The sequence below is a fragment of the Cervus elaphus genome, chromosome 18 (assembly GCF_910594005.1).
Source record: "Cervus elaphus chromosome 18, mCerEla1.1, whole genome shotgun sequence".
Taxonomy (NCBI): domain Eukaryota; kingdom Metazoa; phylum Chordata; class Mammalia; order Artiodactyla; family Cervidae; genus Cervus; species Cervus elaphus.
Window position 1 is genome coordinate 76,431,878 of NC_057832.1, and position 15,752 is coordinate 76,447,629.

General features: G+C 51.3%; 1 protein-coding gene across 1 annotated transcript; it reads left to right on the forward strand.

Annotated features, from left to right (window-relative positions):
• The first annotated feature begins 11,840 nt into the window (after window positions 1-11,840).
• HOXA11 (homeobox A11) lies at window positions 11,841-15,523 on the forward strand. The gene is made up of 2 exons (XM_043872946.1): window positions 11,841-12,616; window positions 14,037-15,523. The coding sequence occupies exons 1-2, from the start codon at window positions 11,899-11,901 to the stop codon at window positions 14,267-14,269; spliced, it is 951 nt and encodes a 316-aa protein (XP_043728881.1). The 5' UTR covers window positions 11,841-11,898; the 3' UTR covers window positions 14,270-15,523.
• The last annotated feature ends 229 nt before the right edge of the window (window positions 15,524-15,752 follow it).

Genomic DNA, 15,752 nt, shown 5'->3' on the forward strand with positions numbered 1-15,752 from the left:
TAAAAATAATAGTTTAAAAAAGCCTTAGACCTGTAGATAGTTGATATAGTGGTATTAATTATGTTAATAAAATAGACACTGTCATTAAAATCTGAAGGAAATAGTCATTATTTTCCTATGCTAAGCATGCACTTCACAGAAAGAAAAGGAGCCGGTGGTTTGTCCTGTACAAACCAAGGACCATTGTTTTCTATTATTATTCAGCTTTTTTTTTTGCTACAAATTTTTTAAGCAAAGGGAGAAATCCCTCACAACTAAAATCCTAAAAATTTAGACAAGTGCTTTAAGAAGGTTAAAGTGTCAGGTATTCTGAAAAGGAGAGAAAAGAAAGGAGGAGGAGATAGTATAAATTCCCAGGCTTCGTGTGGAAAATGAAAACCAGTTGTTTAGTATCAGCGATGCCCAGGCTGTCGTATTTTAAAATCTGCTGTTGGGTCTGCATGTGTCTGAAAGGGCAGGTTTTGATATGTTGAAATGACAGGACTAGGAAAGGCCTTAAACCTTGACCTTGATGAAAAAAGACAATTTGTGACCTTGACTTTTGACAGCTCATGAATTGGCCTCAGCTGGATTAGTAGATCAAGGGCGCCACCTCGCGTTGACAAGCTTCCTTGTAATTCTTCAGCTTCAAGGGAATCAAAAGGTCTTACCTCCTTGACTCCTTGTTTTAGAGATTTAGTACTCATTTCTTTGGCACCAGCTGGAGCAAATTTGAATATATGTAAGTTATACACGTGCCTGTATATATGTGAATATATATCATATGTGTATACATGTATACATTTGCATATTAGTGCTTGTGTGTGCTTGTATATTTATTTGTAGAATCTGTACAGAGTATCGTTAATTACTGATGACTCAAAATGGTGTAATTTAAGGTGATTTGAGTGTTGAGGTCCAAAATGTACCTTACATGTTGAAGTTTTGCTCCTTTTCTTTAATGGCTGAGTTTGATTTGTATTCATAGCAGCTTCCTCTGCATCAGATTTCTGCAGATCTGCTTTAAAGCTGTACATTTTTGTTACAGTCTAAGAGGTGTTCTTAAATAACCTTTCTTTCTTGGACCTCACCCTCCAAGGTGGTCTACCATCCTAACTAGAGCTGTAAGAGATCTCTATACGGTAAATAAAAAGTTTCAGATGCCTTGCTAACTCTAGAGCTCTAGAGTTACATTTCAGAAATTCAAAGAAACTCACCTCTTAAGAGGTCAGTATGGAGAGCTTAAAGATCTCATATCTATAAAATGACCGTAATATGGATGCAGAAGGAGAGTTATCCTGGATAGCTCTGAGTCAAGTGCTGCGCCTGGGTGGTGTGCAATCTTATACTGATGTTTTCTAAGCTGCCATTTGAATTATGGAAGGAATATATACATTTAATATGAACAACCACCATCAAAATTATACTGGCAAAAACAATCATATCTACTACTTACTGACCCTAACAACACATTGGATGCTATGTTTTGAGTCATAACTAAGACATATGTATGTTTCTATATTTAATATACACATAAGGTGATGAGTTTTTGTCAAAAACATGCTATGCTATGCATATATGCGTTGAAATGTTGGTGGAACCAAGATCTTTAGGATGCAAATTTTTGAGATGAGGTGAATTTTATCTTTATGTTAAGACAAAAGTGATTGTGAGCTGAGTAATCTTATTCATCATTTTATGGAAAATAATGTCAGTTGATAACAAACTTGGCTGACGCTGACAGAAACCTCTCCAACCTGAAGATTTAGAACTCCTTTACAGATGGAGAATTATAGAAAGAATCTCTAAAGCTGCCTAAAAACAGCATGGTCTTGAAACATACACATGGAATGGTCTTGTGAAGTGCAATCAAGTTTTGCTGCCCTGAGGATTTTCACTCCACTTGTGGAAACAAATGAAAATGGTGCTTCAAATCAACCTCCCCACATCTTCTTCTACAGCACTCCATTTCTAAATGAGCTGCCACCAAGCCAAAGTAACAACTTTCTCCCAAAATGTTTAAAGTGGTGGAAAATCCCCTCAAAGCTGGATCAAACTGTGTGTTTACGAACAGCTCCAAAGGGGACTCTTCTGTTGATGGGGGATATTTTTCTTTAGATGTAAGAAATATTCTGAGCCTCAGGCCTAGGAAGAAGGCCAACAGCAGCTCTGCAGCAGGAATACCACCCTTTTCACAAGCCATCGCCACTGCAGGAACTCTGGGTAAAGTAGTTTTCTTTTTTTTTCTCCCTTCAGTTTTTGAAATTAATGACAGAAGATATTTCAGAGGTTGTTTTGTTTTTTCTTCCGTCTTTCTCTTTCTTCTGAAACAGTTATTGATAATGTTGATTTTACCTTTTACTTAAAATTCTCATGGATCTACCGGATAACCTGAAGTAAGCATGGCGTGTGATGGTTCCCTAATACCCAAATAGCAATTAATCTAAACCTTTAGAAAATAGACACCCAGGAGGATGCCAGCCACCATATAGGGATAATGCCAGACACTGGGATAGTGTTGTTGAGTCCCTGATTCAAGTATAATTTTTTCCCCCAAAAGGGATACACTTTCAGAGTAAGAAATTATAATATGGAAACAACTAGACACCATTTCCATCTATCAAATTAACAATGATTTTTAATCCTGTAATGGCCTGTCATGTTACCATTTTTTAAAATTGTAAATATGGGACTTAAAAAAAACTACTCTTTCCATCTGCTCTTAATACTGTCAAATTTATTAAGGTATTTTAAGTGGATGATTGTAAAATGCCACTTTGCATTTCACTACTATTTATGCCTGATACAGAGCTTAAGCCATCTATTTAAACTGGTGGGGTTTTTTTTAACAGAAAACTAAACTTTTCAAGAAAGGGTGAGAAAATTAATCTTTTTAAAAATTCAACCTATTTGAGATATTTTCTTAAAACTTCACGAGGCAGCGACATTCAGCTGAGGATGATAACATATGTGTGCGGGTAACTAAAGACACATTTCACCGTATAACATATGTGCGGATTACATCCTGCTGAGTGTGTTTGGAGAGTTTGTTGAGGATGCGGGTTCTCGCTCCCGTCTGCGAATTCCCGAGTTTCTTTCGTAGCGGAGACGGAGCCTGCCCGGGACTGCTAAGCCCCAGACCGGGTGGGTTCAGAGGCGCCCTTCCGGATTTGCGAACTTCTATGGAGGAGACGCTAGGGGCTCGCTGATTTATGCGCATTCCTTTAAAGTTGATCGAATGCGTGTCAGCAGCCCAAGACCTGGAGAATCAGAGAAATGTGCAGCGAGTTGCTCACATCCCATTTTTCATAAGCAGAGATGTAACGTTATCCAAGAGGCCTGGGGAGATTTATGCTTCGGTTTAGGACACGCACACAATAATTAAGTTTTCATCCGCCAGGCCGCCGTGTAAATAACAGCCGGCTTCATTCTTTATGAAAATACCCACTTGCTGATCGGCTGCTTCAATCCTAGCGCATCTACCTAGCGCCCGACCAATGTCTGAAAGGTGTTTGCTATTTTTAATTTGATTTTCAAGGGAAGGGGAGGAAAAAAAAAAAGACGCTGGCACAGAAAAACTCCGTGGAAGCAGCCAAGGCCTCGCCACAGTTGATTTCATTTCTGTCTGGCTCCGTCGCGCCGCCGAAGAGCTGGATCCACCGGGAAGCGGTCATCACAGCGAGGCCTTGGAGATGTGCGAACCTTGGCGGGCAGTCGCGCAGCGGCGCGGGGGCCGCCCGCCACCCCTCGCTCGGTTCAGGGACCGAGGACGCGCGGGAGAGGCGCCGCAGCGGACCCGGGAAGCCACCCGATGCCGCGCCCCTCGTGGGCCGAGGAGGCTCGGAAGCCTCCGCGCGTCCCGAGGAACACTCTCCTCAAAATGGAGGCGCAAAGCTTAGAGAGCCTGCCTCGCCCGGACGGCCAGTGGCCGGAGGGGGCGTGCAGCGGGACGCTAGCCGAGGTCCAGGCCCAGGCCCCCTAGTCCCGCGCGGCGCCCCGCAGCTGCAGGCTGACGTCACCGCCGCCCGCGCGGGCCTTCGCGGGTCTCGCTGGGCGTTATTTGATGCGGACAAACCGAGTCCAACGAAAGTGTTGGTGCGGGTCCCTCTTCTCCGCTCCCGCCCCTCCCTCCCCACGAGAATAATCGGGTATTTAATCTCTCCCGGTCTTAATTCTTGGCAGCGTGGAAGGTGGTTTGCAACGGGAAATAAAACTTGACAGGAGCATTTGCTCTAAAAGGGGTTCTGAGATGGGCTGAAAAGAAACCGTGTTTTTTCTCCACCAAATACTTCCGCTTTCTGAGCCCTGGCCTGATGGGTGGGGTGGGATCCGAGGGAACCCAGAGCGAGCCGGGCACGTTGCGGACCCAGGCGGCCTAATTCGGGTCTCCCGGCTCGGGGCCGACAAGCAGGCTCGGCCTCGCTGCGCCCCGCGCCTCGGCCGCGCTGGATTCGGCTGTAGGCCCGGTACCGCCCGCAGTCCGAGGCCAGGACGGGGCGCATGGGAGGTTGGCACGGGCAGGGGCCCGGCTGACATGCAGAGTAGTACCCTGGCTTTGGCTGAGGGCGGCTGGGGCTAAGGGAGAGAAAAGGGCGCTGGGGTTGGAGGTGGGGGGTGGACGTAGACCGCTCGACTTAAGCTCCGAGCCTTTTGGCCCAGGGGAGATAGGCACAAGAGCTCGCGAAGGCAATGGAGAGACCACGGCTGGGGGCTTTGTTCTGGCTGCGGGTCTGCGGACAATGCACAAAAAGGAGGGGGAAACAGGGGTGAGGGGCATGCGTGGGTGTCTGGGCTGCTATTGGGTGGGAAAGGTTGGAAACCTCAGAACCCCCCTCCTGGCAGCTTAGAGAGCGCTCTCCTCTCGCGCCATAAAGGTCAGGTCCTCTGCGCCACCGCCGTCTCCACGGCCAGGGCCGGTCGCCGCGAGAAGACACAGGACTCGCAACCGGCCGGCTGCAAGCAGGTTCTGATAACCATAACCGGGGATCGCGGACTGGAGGCAGCCCTTTCCTGGTGACCAACTCCTTCGCCTCCAGCCATGTTGAAGCGGGAGTTCGCGCAGCCAGAGGTGGCCCAGGCTATGTTCCCGTCGAGTCCCGGAAGAACTGAGCCCGCGGAGGCCTAGCCGGGGTGAGAGGCAAAACCTGCAAGCTCAGTAGAGTGGATGCGGCTGGATCTGAGTTCTGAGCTCTGGGAGAGACAGGGACCTGGCACGGGCCACCAGGTCAGGTGGGCGTAGAATAGGATGGGGAAGCAAGGAACCTGCTGGGAGCTTCTCTTGAAGTTCCTGAGTCGAGGTCTGCTCCCTCAGTGTATGGCAGGCCTTTGGTGAGAACTTGCATGTGCTTCTTCTTCTGCCTAAAATATGGGCCACGAAGTGAGGTGCACTCTGCCAAAGGTAAAACTCTCTGACTCCCAGCCGCCCCCCACCCCAACAATCCCTTCACTGTACTGAGGAGGGGTGGGAGTCCCTTCCCTCTGCCCATTGCCTGCTTGCAGCAGGTCATGACTTCAGGCCTAGTGGTCAATCGCTTAAATCTGGTCCTCCTCTGAGCTTATTGCTCCAGGTGAATCAAAGAGGCCCTATAAATGATTTTGTCTTTTTTTCACAGCATATAGAAAAGCAGGGCTTTATCCCTAGGGCTGCACGTGTGGAGCAGGGTCTTCAGGGGACAGTAGGCAGAAGGATTGTCCGTGAATAGGTACCATCACAGAACTGAGTATTAGGGCCTATGGGGGAGACTCCTAGGGCAGGGTTTGAGGAGGCAGGGGCTAGCTCTTCTCCAGCCTGGAATGTGAGCCATGGATTCAGGCTGAGAAGAACCAGAGGAGCCTGGGGGAACTGCCCTCAGTGGTAGCTGAAGCTTGGGGTATGGGAGCTTCCTGTGAGCCACAGTGATCAAGACTAAGACACGCCCCCCTACCCCCACCCCAGGACCAGAGCTGGCCTTTGGGTTGGGCTGCCCTCTGCCTTTGTCCTCTTTATTACAGATATCCTTGGCTGAGGAAACCCCGTTTGGGGCGAAGTTGCAGGGAGAATGGAAGGCAGACACTGAGAACCAGGGCTTTGCCCTTCGGCCCCCACCCCCTCAACTATTCCCATTCAGTAGGGGAAAAAAATCTTTAATGAGTCCACAACAATAAAAATAAAAATGGTTCTTCTCAAAGGAAGTAACTCTCTTTTTCCCATCACTTTGGGACACACTAAACTAAATAGTAACCAGATTGCTTGGGTGTCTGAGACCCTCTGCTAAACCTGATGCCTCAGTAGCCACGGGAAGGATGTGGACTTCTTCAGATGTTTGAGGACCTTGGAGATTTAAACTTTGAGTCAGAAAAGAGTCAACTGTAAGTTCAAGTTCAAGGCATTACCTGTTCCTGTGCTTTAGGGAAGGGAGGAAGAGCTTGAGGGAGGGGGGGAACAGGTGTCTCTTCTAGCCAGGGAGATAAATTAACCCCCACATCCTTAGTGATAGAAGGGGGTCTCTCGATATTTTATTGAAGCCTCAGTGTCTCCTCTAGAGAGTGTCTTGAAATGTGATAAGTTGGCCATGATCTGCCAATAGACCATTTCCTAAGAACAAATTCTAGGAGATCTCCTGGGCTTTACCAAGGAAGACAGATGTACCTCCAGGGTATCTCCCACTTGGACACAGAAAGCCTCCAAATGGGGACCTGGTCTCCAACCCTGTGAAGGGCTTGATAGCCATTTTCATCCTGGGTCCTCCATCTGGCTCTTGCACCTGTGTACAATGTGCAAGGGTTGCCACAGTTTTTGCTATGGTTTTCTAGAAACAGGTGTGAATTTGGGAACAGAGGAAGGTAGGGGCTCAGATCAGCAATTAAAAAAAAAAAAAAGGTACCTTATGTGATCCACAAACCACAGATCTTTGGGAGTGAATTTTGGTCTGTCAGGTGGGCCTTGCCCCTCCCAGGCCAGCTGCCATCCAAGATTGCCAGGCCTAGAAAAGCAGGAGCTGAGTTCCAAGAAGAGAAGAAGGGAGTGTTGATGAGAGAGGGAGGGAGAGAAAAAGAGCCTAGTAGGGCCTTGGAATAGAATGTTCAGAAGAAGGAGGTGAGAGGTCCAATTCAGACCCCTGGTGGAGGCCTGAAATGGGAGAAGAGTCAGGAACCTAACCAGCTTCCAGAGAAACTGTGTTTTCCGAACCGAATGCCCTCCAGTGGCACCTGAGCTCTGGCTTAGCGTAGGGGAAGTATCAGAAGAGGCAAGAGGCCACAGAAAGGGAGACTTGGCTGGAAAGGGGCAGGGCAGACGACTGGCAAGCAGGAGCCGCAGGGAGATAGAGACAGACGATGGTTAGAGAGGAAACGAAGTGAGCGGGCAGCCTGCTGTTGGCATTCATGTTAAGGGTTATGCACTGAGCAGTCTGAGGGCTGCAAGTGCAGGCGCTGAGACATCGCATTCTCAGATTCAGGGACAATGAGCCGCTGCCAGAGTCCAAGTCAGCCCCAAAGAGAGAAGAAGGCAACCCAGGAGGATGATCAGTTAGGGATGAGTCTGAGTCTCCAGAGTCTGGAGGCACTCCCTGCCCCCCAGTTCTTTCCTCCCTTGGAGTGAACAGTTGTTAGACTGCCTATCAAGTGATGGTCCTTTCTGCTCATGTCCCTTGAATGACTATGCTGGAAACAACTCTCCGTCCCCGCCCCCCCAACACACATGCACACACAGGATAACTCAGGTGAAAAGGCTCACTTTGCCCTGATGCGCACTGACCATGCCAAGGTTACCTAGCCTGGGTACCACCAGCAGGCACCCTCCAGCTGCTTCCCAGACCCCTCGGCTGCAAGAAGAAGGGGAGGCGGCAGTGCTGGGTAGATGCACCTGGACACACTTTATTCCCGTATCCCACCTGGGAAGAGGCGTGGAGTGGAGTGCAAAGCTCAGGAATCCCCGGCAAGGCACACTCAGCCCGCCTGCCGAGGAAGGTCTGGGAGGTGTTGCAGAATCCCCCAACCCCTGACTTTTAGGGCCAAATCAAATGAAATTTGGAAAGACTTGGTCTACTCTGCTGAGCAAATCACCTAGTTAGCCGTTTCCGCCTGACGAGGCTGGCTCGGGCGCCAGCCTTCGCCTGCCCGGGTGGCCATCTCCAAATGCTGCACCGGGAGCGACGGGCCGGCCCTGCTAGGGCTGCCTAGACCTTGAAGTTTGGAAAAACAAGAAGAGATTGAAATGGCTCCCTCCCTTCTCCGCAGACACACACGCACCGTCAGGCTGCCGCCACTTCCTGCCTTTGTTTTTCTTCCTCCAAAACATTTTTGGCCTCTCGCAAGAGCTGCCGTTGGGCTCCGGGTTGACGATAAAAGGAAATACATACTGAAGACTGTTTTCTGGAGATGGTCCTGCACTGTGGAGCTTCTGAGAAAGAACAGCTCGTGGGAAATCAGTCTCCAGGGCCAATGTCACAGCCGTGCCCATCTTGGACTCCTCAAAAAAAAAAAAAAAAAAATACAACTCGCACTTGGCCTTCCAGGGCGGACTTATACCCCATCGGGTGTTCTCTTGAGCCGGGTGGGCTCAGCTTGGCTATTGGTCCTCCTGCAAAGTGGAAGAGTCAATTAGGCTCAGAGCAAAGTTAAAACCAAGGACCCAAAGCTCTGCCTCCCCAAGATTTGGTCTGATCCTCAGAGCTGCGCCCACCTCCGAACACCTCCCCCCCAAAAAAACATTCACAGCATGAGTATATTCCAGGCCAGAGGGGGAGAAGCAGGCAAAGCTGGGAACTGTTGGCAGCATTGGGGATCTGAGCACCCCCTCCTGTCCCTGCTGCAGAACTAAAAAGCATTCACCGCTCCAGGCAGTTTCCCTTCTTCTGGCATCAAAAGCTTTTATTCTCAACTATCTTCACGGCAGCGCCCCCACTTGCCCCCTTCCAGGCTGCAAGACCCTACCTGCACCCCGTTTCAGTTCTGCCAGCGGCTCCCAGAGCACCTTCCCTACCCCCCCCCGCCTTTCCTCGGGAATTCGCCTTTGTCTCCTGCAGACACCCATGGGATCCAGACTGACCAGCACCCTCTCAGCTCGGCTCTCAAGAAAGTGGAAGGCACTGGCTCTGTGGAAGAGAAGATCCCTATACCGACCTTTCTGCGGTGACCCCCCTCCCCCTGGCATCAAGGGGAAAACTGATCTAATTGGGAGAGGGGCTGTGTGCAGCCAGGGTTGATAGCCTGGCGTCCCCCGCTGGCGGGCCACCGCAGCCGGTCTGTTCAGGCACAAGCTGAAGTTGACTGCCAACACTGCTATAAAACCCCAGGTCTGTCTAGAACTGTTTTCGGTTCTCCTAGACGCCCCCAGGCTCAATTATAGTCTTAAAAGCCCTAATACAAGTGCAAGAATTTGTTTGCCTTCACCCAGGGGCGGGGCAAGCCCCGCAGTGGTGGCGCCTTTGTTATGGCAAAGTCACTGAAACCCCTCAAGCATTCCTTTTGTTCGAGGGTCGGGGTGGCGGGGACTGGGTGGGCTGCTGGGAGAGAGTTGGAGAGAGCCAAAATCAGCCTGGGAATGACTTAAATACTGCTGTTTGAAAACCTCTCCTTCTCTCTTTTATATTCAGTCTTCAAGAAAGATGCTGTAGGGAAATAAATATTTTGCCTTGTTGGTCGCCGCTGGAAATAGAAGTTTTGTGTGTTTTTTTTTTTTTTTTTTGCTGTAGGGCAATCCTGCAACTGTGATCCCCAGCTTTAGGAGGTCTCAAGCTACCCTTCCCAAACGACCTTCTTTCCCACCAGACCTTCTCACTCTCACCGATATTGCCCTCTGCACAAGCCACTGTGGACAAATATGTCAAGCTGAAGATGCACAAATAATTTTAAGTTCAGCTCTCAGGGATTCAAGGGGTATGGAAGTTCTTGCAGCAAATCCTGAATAAAGAGTTCATTAAACCAATGTGTCCCAGTAGTTTGATTTGTGATATGCAACCCCTGTAAAGGAGGGGGTAGGAGCCACATAAACATGAATGCTAATAAATTAGTTTACTCCACTACAGAGTAATTACCCGATATTATTGATATTTACAGCGGGTATTCAAATGCAATGGTGGGCCATCATTTGGAGAAAATACATAATGAGAAATTTCTTTTCCAGTGCAATACATGATTAGATTTGTTATTGAGTCAGTTACAGTCAGCTCAGCAATAAATAAATAAATCGATGTTGACACTTAAATACCAAAGATCTTAGAATTTATACTCTAAATCTCCCCAAGATATATAAATACCTTCAGCTATTTCCTGGATGGGGAAAGGGAAAAGGTTATCCTTTTTCATTTTTCAACTTTCCTTCAGCGGCATCCAGTTCCTTCCAAGAAGATAGCTGTGGGGAGGCCTCAAAGCTGGACCCCTCCCAGCTCCTGGCTCTGCCTGGCTGCTCTATGCCCTCCTCTTCTTCTCCCAAATATTGTTCATTCAGTCCCGGAGGATGGAAAGCAGTTTTCACCATCTCAAGTTTCTGTCTTTCCTCTTCCCAAGAAACCTAGACTCATCCTAGCCGCCATGACCTCTGTATCTTTAGTTCAGACCTAGCCTTTTCAAAGCGTTCTTTTCATCCAAGGTGCTGGGAGTTTCGGAAGGACATCTCTTTTCTTTGGCATTGTGTCCCTTCCGTGGGATGAGTAGCAGGAAAGGCCTCGGTCCTTTTGAGTTTTTGCCCTGCACATCCCTGGCCCTCAGGCTTTGCAGAGGAAAGGAGGCGCGTTACCTCTTTCTCAGCCACGGCTCCCGGGCCCTCGCCCTCTGCTCACTGCCCCCCACTCTCCCTGCAGCTCTGGAGCTTAGATGTGGGCTCCGGGAAGGTGCAGCATACCCAGGAGTAGTCTCCTCGGATGTCAGCGCCTGTGAAACCGCCCAAGGCTCGCCTCAACCGCATGGTTTCCCGAGTCCTCAGCTCCGGAAGACCCGGCGGGCGGATCAGTGCGCAGCGGCGCAGCCCCCGCGCCTCTGGCTCTGTTGAGTCCCTCCGAACCCCGGCAGACAGCGAGAAGGAGCGGGTTTCTCCAAGGGCAGGGCGTGGGGGGGGGTGAGGAGGCCGGCAGGGAGAACGAAAGAGAGGTGGATCCCGGGTGAGACGAAGGCCCTTCCGGGACCTGCGGATCCCTGACAAACCGCGGGGGAAGCCGCCCTGGTTGTTGGCGGTTTAGGGACGGAAGGCACTAAAGCGCTTCGGAAGTGACCATGAATGCGAGCGTGTAATCAAGTCACCGTGCAAATCGGGCAAGCCACGAGGCAGTCACATCCACGGCTGCGAACCCTGGCCCCGAAGGGGGTCCAGCCAGGATCGGAGGCAGAGGTGGTTCCCAGAGCAAGCCTGTGGGAGGGGGACAGCGCAGAAGGAGGTGCGAACGCGAGCCTCCAGGCGGATAGATTCCAAGACCACGCACGGGCCACGCAGCGACGAGCTCCCACCCGGCCACCCCCAGCGTGTGGCATCCCTCACCCGGGGAGAGGTGGGTGGCAGTTGAGCTCTCTCACCGCCCTCGGCGCACTCAAGGGCCAGCACCGTGCAGCTGAGCACAAGCAATTGGCACGGGGTAGCACCCAGCCTCGCCGCGCGCCGGGAGGCCCCCCAGCCAACATGAGTTACACCGGCGATTACGTGCTTTCGGTGAGAACACCGAGTGACGATCTGTTGCTTCCCCTGAGGTGGCTACAAAGAAAGGAAGCCAGGGAGGGAGGGGGGGAAAAAGGAAAGGGGGAAAAAAAAAAAAAAAAACCCGGACTCGCTCGCAGCTTGTCAATTTCAACATCGGGTCACATGACCAGCACCTCCCTGCTAAGGATGGGGATAGATTTCCACGTCAGCTTACGTCTCCAAATTTCTACTTCACGGATCCGCTTCAAAGAGGCAGCTGCAGTGGAGAATCATGTTAAGCTCGGCTACTGCGGAGAGCCCAAGGTAGCCCAATGATGGATTTTGATGAGCGTGGTCCCTGCTCCTCTAACATGTATTTGCCAAGTTGTACTTACTACGTCTCGGGTCCAGATTTCTCCAGCCTCCCTTCTTTTCTACCCCAGACCCCGTCTTCGCGCCCAATGACATACTCCTACTCTTCCAACCTGCCCCAGGTCCAACCCGTGCGCGAAGTGACCTTCAGAGAATACGCCATTGAGCCCGCCAGTAAATGGCACCCCCGCGGCAATCTGGCCCACTGCTACTCCGCGGAGGAGCTCGTGCACAGAGATTGCCTGCAGGCGCCCAGCGCGGCCGGCGTGCCTGGCGACGTGCTGGCCAAGAGCTCGGCCAACGTCTACCACCACCCCACCCCCGCCGTCTCGTCCAATTTCTATAGCACCGTGGGCAGGAACGGCGTCCTGCCGCAGGCTTTCGACCAGTTTTTCGAGACGGCCTACGGCACCCCGGAAAACCTCGCCTCCTCCGACTACCCCGGGGACAAGAGCGCCGAGAAGGGGCCCCCGGCGGCCGCGGCGACCTCCGCGGCGGCGGCGGCGGCGGCGGCAGCGGCCACGGGCACGCCGGCAACTTCAAGTTCGGACAGCGGCGCCGGCGGCTGCCGGGAGGCGGCGGCGGCGGCGGAGGAAAAGGAGCGGCGGCGGCGCCCCGAGAGCAGCAGCAGCCCCGAGTCGTCTTCCGGCCACACTGAGGACAAGGCCGGCGGCTCCAGTACGTATAAAAGGCAGCGCGCCCTGCGCTTTATGAAAGGGGAGTTGGAAATCTAGCGCAGCACCGCTGTTAAATTTTTATATGCTGTTTTATAAGCATATAAGGTTTATGAAGGGCCTTTAGGTTTCCCCCCAACAAAACTTTGTTATAAAAGGCGGGATCACGTGGCGAGTGCTGAAATTGGCCGTGAAATACCCACCGGCCAAGGCATGCCTGCAAAAAAAACAAAACAAAACAAAACAAAAAACCTCCCTTTCCCCCTTTTTTTCCCTTCTCGGCTCCCAAGCCCAGCAGCTCGACCCCGCTCGGGGCCAGCTCAGGGCTGGGGAGCCGGAGGTGGGCGCCTGTAAATTCTCCCTGCAAGGGTTCGGGAGCCTTTGAAAGCGAGGTAATCCGGAGATTTTTATAAAAGCCATGTGTTGCGCCGGGACTCCAGTCCCGGCCGGGATTCAAAGGCATCGCTGTTTAACGATGGCGCTAGGAGCGTGTTTAACAGATAAAATAGCCCGCTTAGCTCGAGCAATATATTAAAAGAAACAAATTAACCCAAAGTTGGCCTTTTTGTCCAAAGGAAGCCATTTTCCTTGGGCGCAGTGGCAATTACGTGTGCTGCCTTCTGTCCGACTGCATGTTAGAACTGTTATTCAATCTGTCAAAAGCGGGTTTTGTCTTTACTTCTAGTGGCGTTTTACTGAAAGGGGTGCAAGTCGAGCCTGCCCGCAGCTCTGAGAAACCCCTCTGTCCTCCAGCCTATCGGGGACAGCACCCCAGCCCTGCCAGAGCACCAGGATGGCTGGGTGGCCTTGGTCCTTAGGGAAGGTCCAGAGTAGGGGGCTTCCGCTGCCACCTCCCAACCCCGCGGAAGCCAGGGGGCTGGCTGGAGAGGCAGGAGCTGGTGGCCAGGACTTAGGCTGACAAAGACCCGGCAGCTGCCCCCAGATGTTAACGAGGGCCGAGTCCCGCCAAAGCCGGTAAAGTCTGGGGCTGGGGCCGCCTTTACTGCCTCGAGACTCGGCCTCCCAGGTGCTGGAAGGTGAAATGGTCGCAGGCGGCTGTTTGTTTAGTCTGGCCGGGCTGGAGGCAGCCGGCAACCCCCACTCACTGCTTTGAAAGCGGTTTCCGCGGCACTAACTCGCCTGTTGCAGTGAGGAACCCTCCTTTCTGCTTCGGAGCAGAGTAAGCAGCTTCCCTGGGGGCCTATCTAGGGAGCTGGCTTTTATCCGGAGCTGAGCCTCCTCCCGCAGCCTCTCCCTCAGCCGGCAGTAAGAGCCTGAAGGCAGGGACCTAGTGGGGGGACCTTGCTTGGGCTTGAGGCAGGGCTTCCATTCCCTGGGGCCGGCCCTTTCCCTTCACTTGGGGCTCTGGGATGGATTGCAACTGTCACACCTGGCTCACTCCCTGCCTCTTTCGGCCTTCACAGGTGGCCAACGAACCCGAAAGAAACGCTGCCCCTACACCAAGTACCAGATCCGGGAGCTGGAACGCGAATTCTTCTTCAGTGTGTACATCAACAAAGAGAAACGCCTGCAACTATCCCGCATGCTCAACCTCACCGACCGTCAGGTCAAAATCTGGTTTCAGAACAGAAGAATGAAGGAAAAAAAAATTAACAGAGACCGTTTACAGTACTACTCGGCCAATCCGCTTCTCTAAAGGCTCCAGCCAGCTGGACCTGGGAGGGGGGCTTCATACACAGGAGATTATATGCAGATTTTGCCCTTGACAAGGTCAAGGCATGCGGTGACTTTTGAAGAAAGGAGATGTGCAAGAGAGGGAAGGCAATACACGGAGAGAGCCTGGAAGGAGACCGCCCAGTGGTGGTTAAGATTTCTAATGATTTGGATTCAGAGAGTTGTGCATCAACGAGAATGAATGGTTTGGGGCCTCTGGTGGTTCACCTTTGGAGACTGCTAGAGCTATGGGCTGGGTGTGGTCTCCATCAGGGACTGGGCCCCCTTCCCGGCCCTCCAGGGAAAATGATCCCAACCCAGGACCCTCCACACGGAGCCTGGTCACCTCTAGGACCCCTGTGTCAAGATCGCCAAACCCAATTCAGTTTGGGAAAAGGAGCAGAAGGAAAGGGGAGGATTCCTAGATGTCTGGATTGGGGCTGCTTTCCAAAGTTAATGTGAAAGATGACTGGATTAAGAGGTCGATGCATGCGAGGTGGGAGAAAGCTGTTGATCCTTGAGGGGAAAAATAATCTACCATCCCAGGTGGCATCAGTGGCTCTCCACTCTTCCTAGCCACTCACCGCACTGTCCTAGGCCCGAGCTTCTAGTAGTCAACTGCCTTCTGCAACCCACCTAGTTTTTCCTACCGACGAGGGTCTTCGTCTGGCCTGCCACTTTGGGCCTAAAGCCTGGCGGCAGAGCAGACCATCCCCTGAGGTGGAAAACATCAAAAAGCCTAGAGGCTGCACCCAGGCCGCTGGCCCCCGGATCCCTGCAGGAAATGCCTGTGGAGTGCGGCAATTTGGCAAAGTCTATGCCACACTTAATTCAAGCTTGGATTTGCTCAGTGAAGCAGCGGGCCTGGCCAGCAGTCCCCAGCTATGAGGAGCTTGAGTCCCCCAAACACCCAGTTTCCACGTCGCACTCTGCCCTTCGCCACCCTAGAACTGAGCTTGGAAGCTTTCGGTGACCTTCTAAGAGCTCAAGAGTGATTTGGAATTATTTTAAAAGATAAATATTATATTATATATATATATTTCCCTGCAAGAACCAAAGTGAATTTTAAAAGATGCAATGTAGAAGGGGGGGAGAAAGATGATGAAGAGAATATTTAAAGGCTCTATCTGTTTACAGTGTTCCACGGTTAAACTCACTCACTGCTAAAAATATTTGAATGTACACTTCATACAGGGATGGTGTTCAAAAGACTTGTAAATAAAGGAACCATAATCTATTTTGTTTGAATACTTTTTTTTTTTTTGCCATTAGTAGATTGCCTTTGGGGTATTGGAGGGGACGGGAAGGGTGTTGGGAATGGTCTTTTTAATTTTTTGCAATATTTGAAAAGCATTAGGGAGATACTCTGAGGTAGTTCAGCCAGTCAGGGTCTGGGGAACTCAGCTGAGAAAGGTAGACACCTCCCATTAAATCTCCTCTGCCTCCCCATGTGAAGAAGCGTCTGG

Excerpts from the sequence above, each read along its gene's own strand:
- HOXA11 (XM_043872946.1), top strand. The coding sequence starts at position 11,899 with ATGATGGATTTTGATGAGCGTGGTCCCTGCTCCTCTAACATGTATTTG. Across the intron at positions 12,617-14,036 it reads GGACAAGGCCGGCGGCTCCA|GTGGCCAACGAACCCGAAAG; the intron begins GTACGTATAAAA and ends CGGCCTTCACAG.